Source organism: Eschrichtius robustus, chromosome 15, assembly GCF_028021215.1.
Source record: "Eschrichtius robustus isolate mEscRob2 chromosome 15, mEscRob2.pri, whole genome shotgun sequence".
Classification (NCBI taxonomy): Eukaryota; Metazoa; Chordata; class Mammalia; order Artiodactyla; family Eschrichtiidae; genus Eschrichtius; species Eschrichtius robustus.
In genome coordinates, this window is record NC_090838.1 from 32,482,762 (window position 1) to 32,498,838 (window position 16,077).

General features: G+C 43.3%; 1 protein-coding gene across 2 annotated transcripts in view; it reads left to right on the top strand.

Moving 5' to 3' along the window:
- The first annotated feature begins 813 nt into the window (after positions 1-813).
- TMEM178A (transmembrane protein 178A) overlaps positions 814-16,077 on the top strand; it is a 48,779-nt gene continuing 33,515 nt past the window's right edge. The window contains exon 1 of one of the 2 annotated variants that reach the window (XM_068564329.1): positions 814-1,284. In XM_068564329.1, the coding sequence (XP_068420430.1) occupies positions 885-1,284 (400 nt within the window). In that variant the 5' untranslated portion in view covers positions 814-884. Of the gene's footprint in view, positions 1,285-1,678; positions 1,697-16,077 lie in introns of those variants that run through there. The other variant, XM_068564330.1, reaches the window with a different exon arrangement.

The window sequence follows — 16,077 nt, forward strand, 5'->3', positions numbered from 1 at the left end:
CCATGGCTCCAGTGACACTCGGTGCCTTTCTTTCAGAAGAGGGGCTGGAGCGGAGAGAGCGCTGAGAGGCTGCCGTGGGCAAGTGAGAGAGAAAGGGAGGATGGCAGGGAGACAGAGCTGCCAAGGGGTCTCCGAGGCTGCATCCTTCAGGAGGAGGGAGAAGGGGTCTTCGTCTCCAGATGGAGATTCCTAAGAGTTAAATATCACCACGCAGCCCGACCCGGATGGGATTTGCTTCTGGGTAGAAAACGCGACACTGATCAACATCAACTTGGACAAGTGACAAGACTAGGTCTGATGTTGGTGGATGTCTTTTCAGGTCGTTGGAGGGGAGAGGACGGCAGGCAGTGTGCTCGGGGGCAGCTGGAGAGAAACATCGCGTCCAGGGCAGCGATAGAAAGCGACAAGGAGGGGGCAAACAGAGGGACGAAAAAGAGAGGGAGGAAGAGTTGAAGAAAAGTAGGGGGAAAGTAGGGACAGGGTGAAGAGAGAGGAAGAGACGAGGGAGCAGTGAGGGCGGCGAGGAGGCATCCACAAGGGAAGGGGGATCGCGGGAGAGCAGGGAGGACGGGTCGGTCGCGAGGTGCCGAGCGGGCGCAGGGGTGCGCGGGGGTGGCGGCGGCGCCGGGAGGGAGGCGAGGGGGCTGCGGGAGAGACGGGGGGCGAGGAAGCGCTCGAGGCTCGGGGAGGCGCGGAGCGGCGGACCGGGGAGGGGGCGGGCGCGCGGTCGGAAGGGAGCCGAGGAGGGAGCGCGCCGGGCCGGGAGCCGAGGGCGGGCGGGAGGTGGGGGGCAGGTGGGGGAGCGCGGAGCGAGCGGAGGCCAAGTGCATTGTGTCTGGCGGCGGCGCGCGAGCCCACCGGCGGCCGCGGCGGGGCGGGCAGCCATGGAGCCGCGGGCGCTCGTCACGGCGCTCAGCCTCGGCCTCAGCCTCTGCTCCCTGGGGCTGCTGGTCACGGCCATCTTCACGGACCACTGGTACGAGACCGACCCCCGGCGCCACAAGGAGAGCTGCGAGCGCAGCCGCGCGGGCGCCGACCCCCCGGACCAGAAGAACCGCCTGATGCCGCTGTCTCACCTGCCGCTGCGGGACTCGCCCCCCCTCGGGCGCCGGCTGCTCCCGGGCGGCCCCGGGCGCGCCGACCCCGAGTCCTGGCGCTCGCTGCTGGGGCTCGGCGGGCTGGACGCCGAGTGCGGCCGGCCGCTCTTCGCCACCTATTCGGGCCTCTGGAGGAAGTGCTACTTCCTGGGCATCGACCGGGACATCGACACCCTCATCCTGAAAGGTGAGCGGCGGGCGCGCCCTGCGCCCCGGGCGCCCGCGCGTGGGGCGCAGCCCGCGGCTCCCCAGGGGCGCGCCGGTCCCCGCGGCCGCCTCCCCGCCGCGTCCCCGGCACATTCTTTGGTCTCCCCCGCCGCCTCCTTTCTTTACCCCTCCCCTCTCTCTTTCTTTCCCCGTCCCTCCCTTGTTCTCTCTCGCTCCTCTTTCTTTCCCCGACTCTCTTCTTTCCTCTCCATCCTCCTTTTCCTTTTCCCCTCTTCCCTCAAGTCTGGGCTTCAGACCCCCGCCACTATCTCCTTGGCTTCCTTGGCCTCCTTTCCCCCCTCTTCTCCTCGCCTCTCGTCCTTCGCTGTCTTTGTACACCTGCCTGACTTGGAACGCGTGGGTCGGTTTTCTGGACGCTGCTCCCCGGGAAGGTAAACATCAAAAAGACCCGACCTTTCCCAGTTGGGCTCCTTCCCTTAAGTTGTACTTTCCTTTTACAAATACCTTTGGAGGAAAAGTGGTGCAAACCTCAGAAGAGGAGAAAAAGGGCTTTTTCTTGTATTGTGCTGATGTTGGTAGCAGACGGGACTGATGTGGTATGCCAGCCTCGCAGGCTAATGCGGAGCTCAGGAGGCCGGAGGAACCTTCCTCTAAACCCCCGAAGCGCAGGGTTCCTTTGGGTTAGACCTCAGATAACATCAATGCATTGGTGGAGGCAGCTGAATGCAGATAGGACATCTACTTTTTTCCAACCTTCCTGATGACTGGATACACCATCCTTAGGCTAGTCACACCAGGGCAAGGAGAGTGGAAAACCGGTCCAAGCCTTTGAAAGTAGAGCTTTCCGTATTTGCACATGGAGTCTCTCTACAGAATCACTCTCTCTTAAATTTGTGATACCTTGTAAGGCTGTTTTTGTTGTTGTTTTGTTATTTGACACTGAGTTGTAGAGCATCAATTTGCTCTTCTGAAGTCTAGGTGACACTCGGCTCCCATGCGTGTAATCGGATCGTTTGAATTTTTTTGGTAATGTCATTCATGTAAAAATATTCAATGTGACAGTCCTACTGCTGAAGCTTCCTTTTAACTTTCAGAGCTTGACCCTTATTACAAATTCTTTTTCTCTGAGATGGAAAAAATAAAACAACCCACCTTCTTCCCTTGGACTCATTATTGCAAAAGAAGACGTCTAAAATCAGTACATTTAAAGATCTAGTAGCCATCCAGGAAAGCAAAGAAGCAGATTTGTGTTGAATTCCAGTTTGGAATGGAATTACTTGGAAAGGAGGGGGTTAATAACATGTTGGCCTCAGAGTCTTGTTCGTTGGCGTATTCCTCATTTCTCAGACATGTCAACTTCTTCCTTCCCGTGGCTAGCTCAGCTGGGGACTGCCATCTGAAATCTGTCTGTGTGTGGAAGGACTCCAGCACTTTTGGGGGGAAGTAGATACAGTAACCTTCCTTTGGGAAGGGCGCTGTATTCTTTCCTCTCCTAACTCACATCCAAATCTGATTTCTCCTCATGAAAATGCTGCATAATTAATTTTGATAGTAGCATAGTACATGAACAAACTGTAAAAGCTGAATTTGGAGGTTCGGTTATGGAATGCTCGTTTAGGCAAGGCAATTTTGAAAGCTAAGCAGTGCAGTCTGTCTTTGGAAATGACGGAGCTGCATTTCCTTACACTCTTCCTGTGCCGAGAGTATTTGATTGCATGTAAACTGGATATAGAATAATGCCTGAAACAGCAGGGTAGAGTTCATTCAGTCCGACGGCAGGCGGGGAGAGGGTGTCCCACAGGACACTTGCACATTCCCCACCTCCCCACCTGGCCTGGCTAGCTGAGGTGCTGAGCTCCAGGGAAGTTCAGAATGGAATAATCCTGGAGGCTGAAGGGACTTTAGCAGGCACTCAGTCCAACCTCCCCCGCATTGTTCAGACTCCCTTCTTCTACATCTTTCTGACAAACGGTTGTCCAGCCTAGCACTTCCCTAAGACAGAACTTGTGTGCTAATTAAAAGAATTACAGTTTTCTAGTCATAAATGCAAGTTTGGATTAAAACGATCTCAGATTTGTAATACTGATGGTGTTTAGCTAATCCTTTTTGTAGGATGCTAAAGAGTTCTAGGTTGTCATCAGAAGACCTGGGCCCCATTGCTGGCTCTACTGCTAAATCGCAGGGCTTCCTTCAACAAGTGTCCAGGCCTCCTTGGCCTTCAGTTTTCTAGTTCATAGTAGGAAGGCTCACTGTTCTTTAGGGGATTTTCTAGTTCTAAAATCTGTCATTGTTGTACTAATAGCAATGTAAATTTAGCTTCCTGGGAAGTTAATGCGCTGACATTATTGACATGAGGAGTTTGAAGGAAATGACAGACGTTCAGTACGTTACAGGATCATAATTTGTTGTTTGGGAGATGGCCAAAAGGGCCTCAAGTACTTTCAATATTGCTACTCATCTACCTTGGGCTACCTACATAACTCTTCTGGATCTCAGTTTCATCATCTGTGAGATGAATGGGTGAAATGAACAGCTTTAAAATTCTGTGATTCTAAGAATAATTTCAACAGATGATTTTGACATCCATGTTAGGTAAACATTATTACCTTTGTTTTAGCATCTGTGATATGAATTTGGCATTTGTGGTGTGTTTTGACATCTGTGGCTGTGGTATGAATTTCTTAAATGAGCCCTGTATAACTAGAAATCAACATGACATCTAATTTAAAAATTTGGACAACTAGGGTCCCACATTTCATTCTTACTTTCTTCTCTGAACTACCTTATGAGTCCTAAGATTTAGAAATGTTAACGATAGGAAATGAAGAAAAGTAGACTCAGATGGGAGAGTGGGGAGGGGAGGAAAGGGCCACAAGAAATGCCTGACATACTTAATGAGCTTTTGAGGGAAAAAGAGGTCAGCCTTTCTTTGTGTGGACTTAGAGCACAAAGCCAGGAGGTGGGTTAAAGTTACAGAGGGGAAAATGTAGAGTTGATAATATGGAAGACCTCTCACAATTGGAATTGTTTGCATTTCCTGGAGGCTGGGCAAATATTTCTGAGAGATGTAGAGGAAAAAGAAACAGACAATGTGGAGAATAAGAGAATGGCTTAGAAATGCAACATATAGGCTCTGTAGTGTTCATCTACTTAAAGAGAAATCACATGAGCCAGAAGAGCAGCGGTCTCATTGGGACAAGTATTTGGGAAAATCATCAAACTCTGATTGTTACCCTTTCATTATGATTCTGTTTACTTCTAGCCCAGAGTGACCCTAGAAGGTCTAGATTGGACCTCCAACCAGGACCTTCAATAAGAATGGAAGTAAAGTTATAGATAAATCCATTAAGGACCAAGACTAGAACTCGATGCTACTCTCCCAGGCTAACGAAAGACCAGTCACCAGCACAGTTTGCATACCGTTGTTTTTCCTCTTACCGTATTGACTAATCCACGTTTCACTGTCTTGCCCGCTGGGATAACATGGGAACTTACAAATGCTGTAGAGATATTAAGTTCACACTGTATTACCATAGTTTACTATCCAATAAAACAAATGCCCATCGAAAGGCTATTATGTGCAAGGTCATATTAGGGAGATTTCGGCTACACATGTGGGGATTCTTTTGTGTTTGAGCTGGTCAATTGACTAACTTATTCTTCCATATATAGACCCTTCTTGCAGTTAACTTTTGTTGCTAAGGAAGCTTTGCTGGTCAAAGTGAAGACAGTCTCTGATAAGTATGCAAATGAAGTCATCCGTATGCAAATGAAGTCATCCTCCACCCAGCAATAGGGGGGCTAGAATAGTTGAAGGAGCCTTGTGGTAGGAACTTGAGAGAATGGGTTTGAGGAGTAGGTTCTTTATTCCTTCATTCATCCAGTTTATTCACTCAGTAAATATATATTGAAAGTCAGGTATTGTTTTAGGTATAGAAGATACAGGATTGAACAAAATGGATAAAAACGCCTGCCCTAATAGAGTTTATATCAAGTGGTGGAGTTATTTTCTAGTGGATTATACAGTCACTACTCTTAGTAGGCTGTGGGAAGAGCACTGTGCAAGCTGCTAGAGCTGGTAAGTACGTGACAGAAAGTACAGTGCAGAGTGATGGAGAGCTGTACCCTTTGGGGGACGCCTGGCCATTCTGTTCCAAGTGCAATTCTTATGTTTAAACTACTGGTTGAACATTAAAATAGGAGGACAGATGGAAGGAGACTCAGTTGGAAACATTCTATAATGCTTCTTTCAGTTACTGAAAACACTGAGTTTAATAAATAAACATTGATGAGTCTTGTGAATACATTATGTGGAACTTTGGAGAAATTAATTTTGAATAGGAGTTAGTCATTGAAATGATATCAAAAGTGCCAACTGTTCTTACTAGCCTTAGCTTTAATTGAAAAAAAAATTTTAATTAAAAATTTTCGTTAAAAACAATTAACACTATTTTTCAAATATATGTACTTTGTTTATGTAAACCAAATCCTAATATTATATATTGCCTGCAATAAACAAAAGGAAAATGAATGTTGTAGTGTTTTGTTTTTATGAAATTAAAAGGGATAGAATTTCAGCAATGTGAAGATTATAATTCTGTAGGCATACTGTTAACTTGGATAAATCATTTGGGATTGAATTCTTGAAACTTGAAATACAGCATGTCCTTGTGGTTTCAGAAGCATTTTTCCTTTAATGAGATAAACAGAGATGTCAAAGACAGTAGGACATAAATACTTTGTCATTTTGCTCTCTGCAAGTAAAAGAAAGTAGGAGGATTGGTAGGAATTCATTGGGTCTCTTCTTCACTCTGCTAATGATATATCTGTTTCCCCTGTTGGCTTATTTTCCATGAAATTAATAGTCTGTACAGGACCCACTACGTTCTACCTGACACAGAAATAGATTGATGATTTTCTCCAGCTCATTTGTAGACCAAAGTATCATTTGTGTTAGAATAATTATCTCCCAAGAGCAGATGTATCTGGGAAATCTGAGAGGCAAGCACTGTTTCTCTTCCCTGACTCATTCGTTCACATACTGTTCTCAGACCTTCTCTTGGACCAGAAGATGCTGCTGGCAAAGGGATTCCTCAGTTTTCGGGGTGCTGGGGATATCATTAAGACTTCCTTCTTCTTTCTTTACTTCTCAAGGCAGTGGTCTCCAAACTTGTCTTAAGCCTCACTCTATGTAATTTATATTTATTCATTTTAAAATTAGGTGCATGGACTGTTCTGACATATACATCATGAAACACAGACAAAAGCAAACCTTGAAGGGATGGGGTAATAAACAGAAAAAGAAGTTCAACTATTTTCACCCACACTTTCCAAAGGACTGCTTGTGTACCCCCTGGCATGTATACACTCCTCTTGGAAGACTGCTTCTCTCACTGCCCATCAGCAAAGCTGAGTTTCTCATCTGGGCAGAAGAAGGATTGTTTGTTTACTATCATGGCTGACCTCTATGGTGGGTCTCCCAGGGCACCGTTGTATCACACGTATTCATCTTGCACAGGGGAGAGAAGAAGATGCATTTTATTTCTGTATCATTTCTGACATTAGACACAGTATTACCCAAGTGTGATACCCTATGTTTCAACACATCCTATTGCTAACACTCCTGAAGGTTTTCTTGCATAGAAACTAGATTCTTACTTGCCTCTCTGCTATCAATAAAAAAGATACTTGCTTCCATTCTTTCCATCTGCACCGGGAAGTCACCTTTTAAAAGTGATTCATAAACACAAAAGAGGTTGGTGCTTTAAGTGGTTTGTGATCAAAATTGCCAGGGTCAGTGACATTTGTATCCACCATGTCTCATGGATAACATTTAGCAATGGCCTTGAGGGGAAAAACAGAGGAGTTTTTTGCTATGCCGTAGAAAGTTCACATCCAGTTTTACCCGAGTGGCTGTGATTTTTTCCTTAGCTCCTGATTTTTCTTTTTCAAAGCTCAAAAAGAGCCGTTAAACCCCATCAGGCAGACTGCTCATAATTGCAAGTGTTCTTGATTGCCATAGAAGATACGTTTTTGTTTGGGGAGCATCTGGAAGTTACATTCCATTGAGGGAGTAACCGAGTCTCCCAGTGTCAATGCTAAATGGGAGACCATGGGGAGCGGCAACATTGAAGGAATTTAGGCAGGTCCTAGGGTTTTCCCAACAGTTACCAAGGGTGAACTCTCCTTTCCTCTTTGAGCCCACCTGCAGTGTGGTATACCCCAGGTTACTGACCTCTGACCTCTGCCAAGCAAACTGTGACCTCGGGTTGACTCTGTCCTTATTCCTGAGCCCATCTTTCTTATGTCCACCTTATCTTTCAGAGAGATTCCACTGTCCTTCTTTGACACTCAATTGTGTGACCATCTGAGGCCCATTTTCCTGTATTATTTGCCGGTTAAAAGAATAAAAATAATCAGATTTGGCCATCCCCTTCACTTCCCTCTCCCTTGCAAAAGCAACTGGTGAAATGAAGGAAAAAGTTGAAAACAAACTGGAGGTTTGGCAAATAATACAAATAGCAAATGTATCTCCTTTGGTGTAAAATATTGGTTCAGTAGTTTGGGGCAATTCAGATAAGATCATTCTAACCCTGTAGACTTGCTTTAAGTTTAACAAATTAGTTTTTTCTACAATTAATATTTTTTAAAAAACTACACCTTTGCTATTGTCTAAAGCTTTGCACAACTGGTTGTAAAGATTTTTATCAAAATAAAGGTGTTTGTCAGTAGAAAATGGACTTTATCTTCAAAACCTGGTAAAATTTATGATGGTTTATTTTTTCACTTTCTTACAGTGTTTCCCTGTGGTTAAAAGTGATTGCAGTGATTAATCTGTTTTATTGCAAGTTTTAACTAAAAAGATATAGCTGAACTTCTTGGAGCCTGAGAGAGCCCACATCGGCCGTCATGAAGCTGGCAGCCTTTGTTTGCTGCAGAGTACGGGGAAACTACAGGCTGCACTCCATCTTTCTTGTAACTCAGCCAGATAAGCCGACTGCAGACCAAATAATAATGTCATGGGGACACCCATCAGGGAATGCATTAGCAAGTGAAAAAAGGGGAACAGTACAAACCATATTTCAGTTTCCGTTACCTTGACTGACTGAGGACACACTGAATTATTTTCTGTAACTTGCTGGATGTCCCCCAGTGTTCAGACTTTTAAGTATTTTGTTCATGGGAAAAAATCAATCAACTCATTTCTCCTCTAAGGACCAAAGGGTTGTAATATGTTCCCTTTTGGTTTCTCCAGGTTATTTGATACCACATAGGTAGACAGGGAAGCGATTCCAGAAGTATGTGGGAAATTCTGGATGTATAGATAATTCCAGAAGGCTTCATTTTCCCTTCGCAACAGGTACCTCAACTGTAAATCAACACTGATGCCTCCATCTGCCATGCCAGTAAGCACTGACTTGTATCCTTAGTGTCTATAACAGGCAAGATTGGGAGAGTGGGGCATGAGGGTAGAGGTGGGAGGCTGTATGTGACTTGGATCTCTCTTGTCTACATTTTAAGGAATTTTTGTTTGGTGCGGGGGATGTAAACATTTGCTTCACTCAGAAATCAGTCAACAAATGTTACTAATGAGTGTTGAAACGAACTGCTTTTGCAAATAAGAGGCTGCTCAGTGAAAAACACGGGTGCGGTATCCTCCTTGCCCCGTGAGGTTGTGCTTTCTCTAAGGACCCCCAGAGTAGCGAGGAAGAGGGTCTGAGCAGGCGGATGGGGCTGTTGGTTAATTTGAGTTCGAATGCCATTTCTTATGTTCTCACAATTTTGAAAACTGCTTACAGTCATGTTTACAGTTGTCATGGAATTTTTCAGCATGGGCATCCTGTTAAATGGTACTCAAGGAGGTTATCCTGAAAAGCAACAGAATCGATCACTGGTCATGGGTTTGAAAAATTATGGAACTCATCATCAGAGAGACAGTTTGACCTAGCAGAAGATAAACTGTAGGGGGGGAAGAAACTAAAAATACAATGGCCAATGATAATAAGTGAGTCTGGGCCAATTGAAGCTCAGTATGTTTGTTTTATGCCGCTGATACTTAATCACTTATTCCAGGTGATTTAATCCTTAGCATCTAACATATTTTAGGGAGAGTTTGTTTGGTGTTCAGACAATGGAAGTGTTGGTTGAAAGAAGCTAAAGCGAACAAATGCTAGAAAAATAAAGAGCTAGGCTGAACTAGAGTGGCAGGAGAAGCCACACTGACTGAAAAATACTGTCTTTCTGTTCAGGTGTTTGAAACAAACAAAACAAAATGGGCACAAGGAAATTGTTTACTATTCAGTAGTAAAAGATAAAATCCAGCCAGAAGATGTCTGCTGAAGAAGCCTCAAAGTCATGTATTTCTTTCCTTTTCTCCTCAAGTGTTACCTTTTCTTTCTGAAAGAAACTCAAATTGGTTGGAGGAAAATGGGTAAGCACATGTAGAATCAAAGATTCACAGAGTTGAAAGGAACTTTGAGCCATGATCCTCACCCAATTTTTTTTCCTGTGATGCCGTGATAAGAGGATTTTCATGTGCGCTACAAACTTCTGTCAATTACATGCAATTCCTAGCATACCAGCTCTGACTCCCTCCTTTTCTCTCTGAGCGCGTGTTTTCAGAATGCCTGTGAGGGAGGGCATGTTGTTATCAGCATAATCTCGATCAGTTTTAATTTATAAAACGGAGTCTAGCTTTTGGACAGGGGAGGCCCTTTGATCTTGTATAGAGGAGGCTTAGAGACAGCCATCTGATTGGCTGTGGCAGTGGGGGCTTTATCCAGGCTGTGTATTTTTCAGGGGTGAGGCTGGTACAGGGAGCTGGTGGACACTCTGAGCATGCGTACTCCAGTCTCCCAAAGTCGTCCCCAGGCACCACCACTGATTTGGAAATTGGGAGCTGTATTAATAACTCATTACCTGTTAGCCTTATGAATAGGTCCCAACATACCTGATTTGAGAAAGTTAAAAAAAAAATGACAGGAGAAATCATAAAAGGTCACAGTTTTGTTTGCCCTCCAAGTGTGACAGAGTTCTTGAAATAAATCTGTCTGAGGGCCCCTGAAAGGCATTAAACAGAGTAGCTCACTATTCAGTAAACCACACATACAAGATGATTCTGCAGTCATATTTGATTATGCCATGGGAGAAATTGATGCTTCTTACTAATATGCCCCAGATTTTCATTTCGGAAATTTGTGGCATGGGTAGTTTCGAGAGCATGGTTTTATTTCCTAAATTATCACACAGTTCTTGTTTTAGCACTCATCCAGTTCTATTTGCAGGTTAAAATGGCAGACCTAATTTTTTATCCCCCCTGGCTAAGTATTCTCCCATATATGTAGCTTTCCGGAGTTGTTTTTATTCCTGAAAAGGTCAGGTGTGAAACATTATAATTTGGGTTGTCAGTCTAATTTTTTTAAATGCAATTAATAAAGTGCTTGATAAACATTCATCCACTCACATAAGTGGGTTTATCATTTAAGGATCTTTTAGTGCCGAATAGTAGAAAACCCAAATAAAAATGGCTTAACCTACAAGGAAAGTTTATCATCTCCCATAACAAGAACTCTGGAGGAAGCCTGTACCTAGGCTGGTTAATTAAAGATTGAATTCTGTTGGGCTTTAGTTGTCGCAACAGGGGCGATTTTGCCTTCAGGCTTGTCTCTTGCTGGTCGTCAGCAGGAGTGTCAGTCACTTCATCACATAGCAATAGTTCAAAGGCTAATAAAGCAGGAGAGAGGGGCCATGCCCTTTTTCCTAAACCATTCTTAAAATGAGTGTAATTTCCCAGAAGTCGCCCAGAAGATTTCCCACAGGCCTCATTGGTTAGAATTATGTCACATGACCATTCCTAGACCAATCCTTGGCGAGTAGAATGGGATTATGGTGATTCCCTTAGACCAATCAAGCTTCCCCTGACAGTGGCTAAGGGTTCAGTCTCCCCAGGAAGCACTTGCCTGTCTGACACCTGAACAAAGTCTGGCTACTGTTAGCTCAGGAGACATGGCTGTTGTGTCCACAGCCGGAAAGTCCAAATGTCAGTACCGTCCTACCTGTGATCATTCCATAGGGAGAACAGGACTGAGAGGAGAACCCCGATTTCTTGCTAGCGCTTCCAGATTTACCGTATTCTCTCTCCCCACATCCTGCCCTCATGGGAATAGGGGAGGGAAAAACCTCTTTTTCCACTATATTCCTAAATTCTCAGGTTGGGTCCTATAAATTGACTGATAAAAGACAGATTAACAAGAGAAAAACAGAAGTTATTAACGTGCGTCATGCATATGGAGCCCTCAGAGATGGGTAACTCAAAGTGGTGGTTAGAACTTGGGTTTATATGGCATCTTAATGAAAGAACAATACATTTTTAAAAATTTATTATTTATTTATTTATTTTTAAGAACAATACATTTTTAGGGAAGTGATAAGACAAAGGAAAAGGACTTTGAGTTGCTAGGGCTGACAAATTGTGGGAAGGCAAATATAAGGAGAAACTAATGGTAGATCAGGGCTAGAATTAGCAAGGATCTTTATGTAGATTCCTCTGGTACCATCTCTGGCTGGTAAAGGTCTAGACTTATCTCCGGTAATTCACTTCTATCCTTCCTGGTACAGAGAAGAAGGAGGGGGCACCTTTATAAATTTATGTCCTGCTTTTAGGAGAAGGGCAGAAAGCTTTTCTTGTATCTGCTGCTTCTCGATTGCTTCAGCTCAAAATAATTCTTATGTCAAAGTGGCGTATTTAGGGGTGGCATATTTTGCTCTTCTTCATGGGCATGTCGAAGCACCCTGAAAGCCCTGTGCTTTGTTTGTCGAAGAGCTGTTAGGCACTCTTTAACCTCTGGTACCCCAGGGACTGCATGGTTGTTTTTAAGGAGGCTTATTCATAATTGCACTTTAAAAAATGGGATGTAAAATGTTCAAAACTGTGCATTTTAGGGGATTTTGATGTACTCCAAGGTCTGATAGTGCAGTTGTTATCAATTTAATACACGTTGTATTGACGAGGTCAGTGTTGTTACACACCTGGAAGGCCACCTGCGGAGGTGGTTATTTAGCAACATATGATCCTGTGTTTGGAGGAGTGGGATGGAGGGAGAGTGTATTCTGATGCAGCTCAGGCATCTCGGCAGGAATGTTCAAGTCAAACCACTCCAGGGCACTTCATCTTTCCTGGTGGAATTGCTATGCTCTTCTTGGACCTCTCATTTGAAACCGAGAGGCCTATTTATTAAAGCTTGATACCTCTTTAGAGCAGGAATTACAAAGCAAGAAAACAATCTGAACTATTGCAGATGGGCTGAGCTAGCAGGGTGTTAGCATAGAAGCCTCAAAAGATGGTGTAGAGCCACAAGGTATGTGGGAGGACATATATTTGGACCACCAGCTTGCATGCCAATTTGTAGGTTCAAAAAGAAAAAAAACAAGTGAGGAGGCAGGAAAGAGAGGAAAGCAGGAAGGAGCAAATGAACAACTATTTGGTGGATCTTTGGGGAACCAGCTCTCTGGGATCTTGTTTCTTTAAATATCTATCAGGTTTATCTTTCTAAAATAAAATCTTATCACGTCTTTCCTTTGATTAAAAATCACGGTCTGATGGATTCCCCAATAAGTTAAAAATAGACTGACTCAATGATCCAGCAGTTCCACTCCTAGGAATATACCCTAGAATGGAATATATCCTAGAATGGAAAATAGGGACTCAAACAAAAACTTATACATGAATGTTCATAGCAGCACTGTTCATAATAGCCAAAAGGTGGATACAACCCAAATGTCCATGAGTTGATGAATGGATAAACAAAATGTGCTAAGTCTATATAATGGAACATTACTCAGCTATAAAAAGGAACGATGTACTGATACATGCCACAACACGGATGAACCGTGAAAACACTATGCTCAGTGAAACAAGCCAGACACAAAAGGCAAAGTATTGTATGGTTCCATTTATATGAAATATCCAGAATAAGCCAATCCATAGAGACAGAAAACAAGGAAGGAGGAATGCGGAGTGACCACTTCATGGGTATAGGGTTTTCTTTTGGGTTGGTACCTATGTTCTGGAGATAGATAGTGGGGATGGTTGTACAACATACTAAAGGACAAGGAATTACACACTTTAAAAAATGTGATCAAAACAAAACCAAAACCAAAATCTCTGATGGTTTTGCACTGTCCACATCTACAAGTCTAAACTTCTTCGAAGGTCATAAAAAAGCCTTTGCCATGTGGCTCCAATTCCCTTGCTGGTTGTGTAGCCAGACACTTCTCCATGAAATCTAGGGTCAGGCTCCACCAGACCATTTGCTTTTCCCTCAATACATGTTCCCTTCACTCTGTGTCATTGTGGAACTTGTTTCCTCTGCCTGAAATGTCACCTTCTCTTGTCCATCTGGTCGCTCTTCCCTGAAAGCTTCCTGGTGCCGTTGTTATTTCCTCTCTAGACTTCCTTGACTCTCCCCTTAGCCTCTCATTACCTGCAGAATTAATTGCTTTATTAGTTGGGACCCCAGTGTGGTTTGTACTATTATAGTACTTTCTACATTGTATTGTGGTTTATTTCCTTGTCCACTTTACCCCCTACCTTAAGGTTGGGGATGGATGCCACCCAGCTCAGTATCTGGCACATGGCGATCTTCCCATAGAATCGCTGTTGAAAAAATTCCACTGGATTGATTCAAATCACCGTCATATCTGGTCCATTCTTTTTCACCCACTCCAGAGTTTCTCGTTCAATTCAAGGACAAGGAGAAGAGAGACTTATTCTAATCTTTCAGAGACTAGGACACTAATAATTAACTCAAAGAAGATGAAGTAATTGGCATTAAAAAAAAGCAGTAGTAGTAGTATATGTAAAAAAAGAAGCGTTTATGGTGGCTTTTATATTGAAAGTATTCCAGAAATCAGCATAAAACTAACAGGGTGCTTTTTATGGAGGATTTGCCTCATAAAATGTTCTTAATCCTTAACAAAAGGATTACATTATTATTGCGATTTTCTTGTCTTTCTGCTTCTACCCCATTGGAAGTCCCTACCTTCAAGGAACTGTTCCTTTGTTCTCTCACAGGACCTAGCTGGGTGGTTTTCAGATACTAGGAACTCAATAGATGGGTAGTGTTTTCCTAGGTTTATTCTAAGTATTTTCTTGTACAGTTTTGACTTAGTAAATATTCTGTTTTTCAGTAAAACTGTTGCAAGTCCAGTTACATACTTCCTTTCACCAGAAAGCACAGTAGCTAGAATGAATCTCTGAGAAACTCTTGGTGACTGCCCTTCGTCAGGCTCCTTACTGAGCTATTCTGATGCTGTGTCCGACGTCTTAAGAGGGAGGCTCCTGTATGCTGAAAGAAAGCCTGGAGGAACATCTGGGGTTCAAGTGAGCTCTTCGGACTCTTCAAGCTGAGATAGCTCTCCAAGAGACTGGTGGCTTTTCTGGTGTGCTGAAATGATCTCCCCTTCAGCAAGTTTATTTTGAAGGTTATTGAGGTGACAGCAGGCAGAGATTTGGGCATCTTCTTCCCTCTGCTATTAACTAGCTGTGTGACCTTGAGCAAGTCACCTCACCTCTGCAGATCTTCATTTTCTCATTTGTACATACAGAGGTTGGATCAGTGTAACCTGCTGGGTCTCTTGCAGCATTAACTGGCTGTAATTATAGGGTGCCCAGCAAACAGCAGCTTAATTAACTCCACAAAGTGTAAGGATAGAAAAAGGTCGGTTCTCCTGAGAAGCAGGTAAGTGTTAGGACAATCCAAATCTGAGAGCCTTTCTCTCTTTTCAGTTGTTCACCCACATGCCTTTCCTTTGCTCTTTTGAATGTGACATGCTTTCTTATTGCTAATTTTCTTTTTCATTTCCTGAGGGTTTCAAAGGAGAAAACAGGACTTTCTATATCGTTCCAGGAATTCTCTTCTGTAGGAGCAATGTTTGCCATTTGGTTGGAAGGACTGAACTGTATAACTTTTTCCTTGTTAGATAATTTCACAGGGAATTGGTAATAATAAGTTATATCTGGTTTTAGAAACTGAAGTTAGAGTTCATAATAGCAAAAAAGGAGTACCCTTTAGAAAATTGCATCGTATAATTTAAATTTTGCCTTACTTGCTCATTTTTAATTTGTTTGAAGAAGTTCGAGAGATTTTGATGGAAGAAAAAAAATCATATACTTTCTTTTTGTTACTACAGGTAAAAAAATCCTAGGTTTATTCCTTTTTTGCTTCATGAGAGTATTTAATACTCACAAGCCACGTGAAGTTAAATAGAAGTCCACAGTTATCTATCACGATTCATTTTGTTCCAAAGTTTTAGAGATATGCTTTCTGAATTTAATAATCCGCTGTGTTAAATACCTGGAAGTTATATTTGACCACTTTAATTCATACTATGAATCTTGATTATTCGCTTGTTTCTTTTTTCCCCTCAGATGATATTTTAGGTGGCTTGCCACACGTTGTAATTGGCATGATAGTTAATTTCACTGAAAGCCCTATTCAAAAAATTTGAACATGATATGACTTTCCTTGACCCCCAATGTTTTCCTTTATGTAGATGAAAGGATATGCCCAGGTAAACCTCTTTAGGCATCCATGGCAATGATTATAATGGCAGATCTGCTGCTCTACTTCTGATGCTTGGTTGGACGAGTTTTTACTTAAATCCTTCCACACAGAGCAGAGATGAGGTAGACGAGACAGTCATCTGTATCATCCCCATCACGGTCAGGCTGATTCTTATTGAGAGAGAGTGTGAGTTCCAGAAGACAAGAGTGGATATGGTCCAAGGTAGCAAGCGTACTACCTCACCTTTG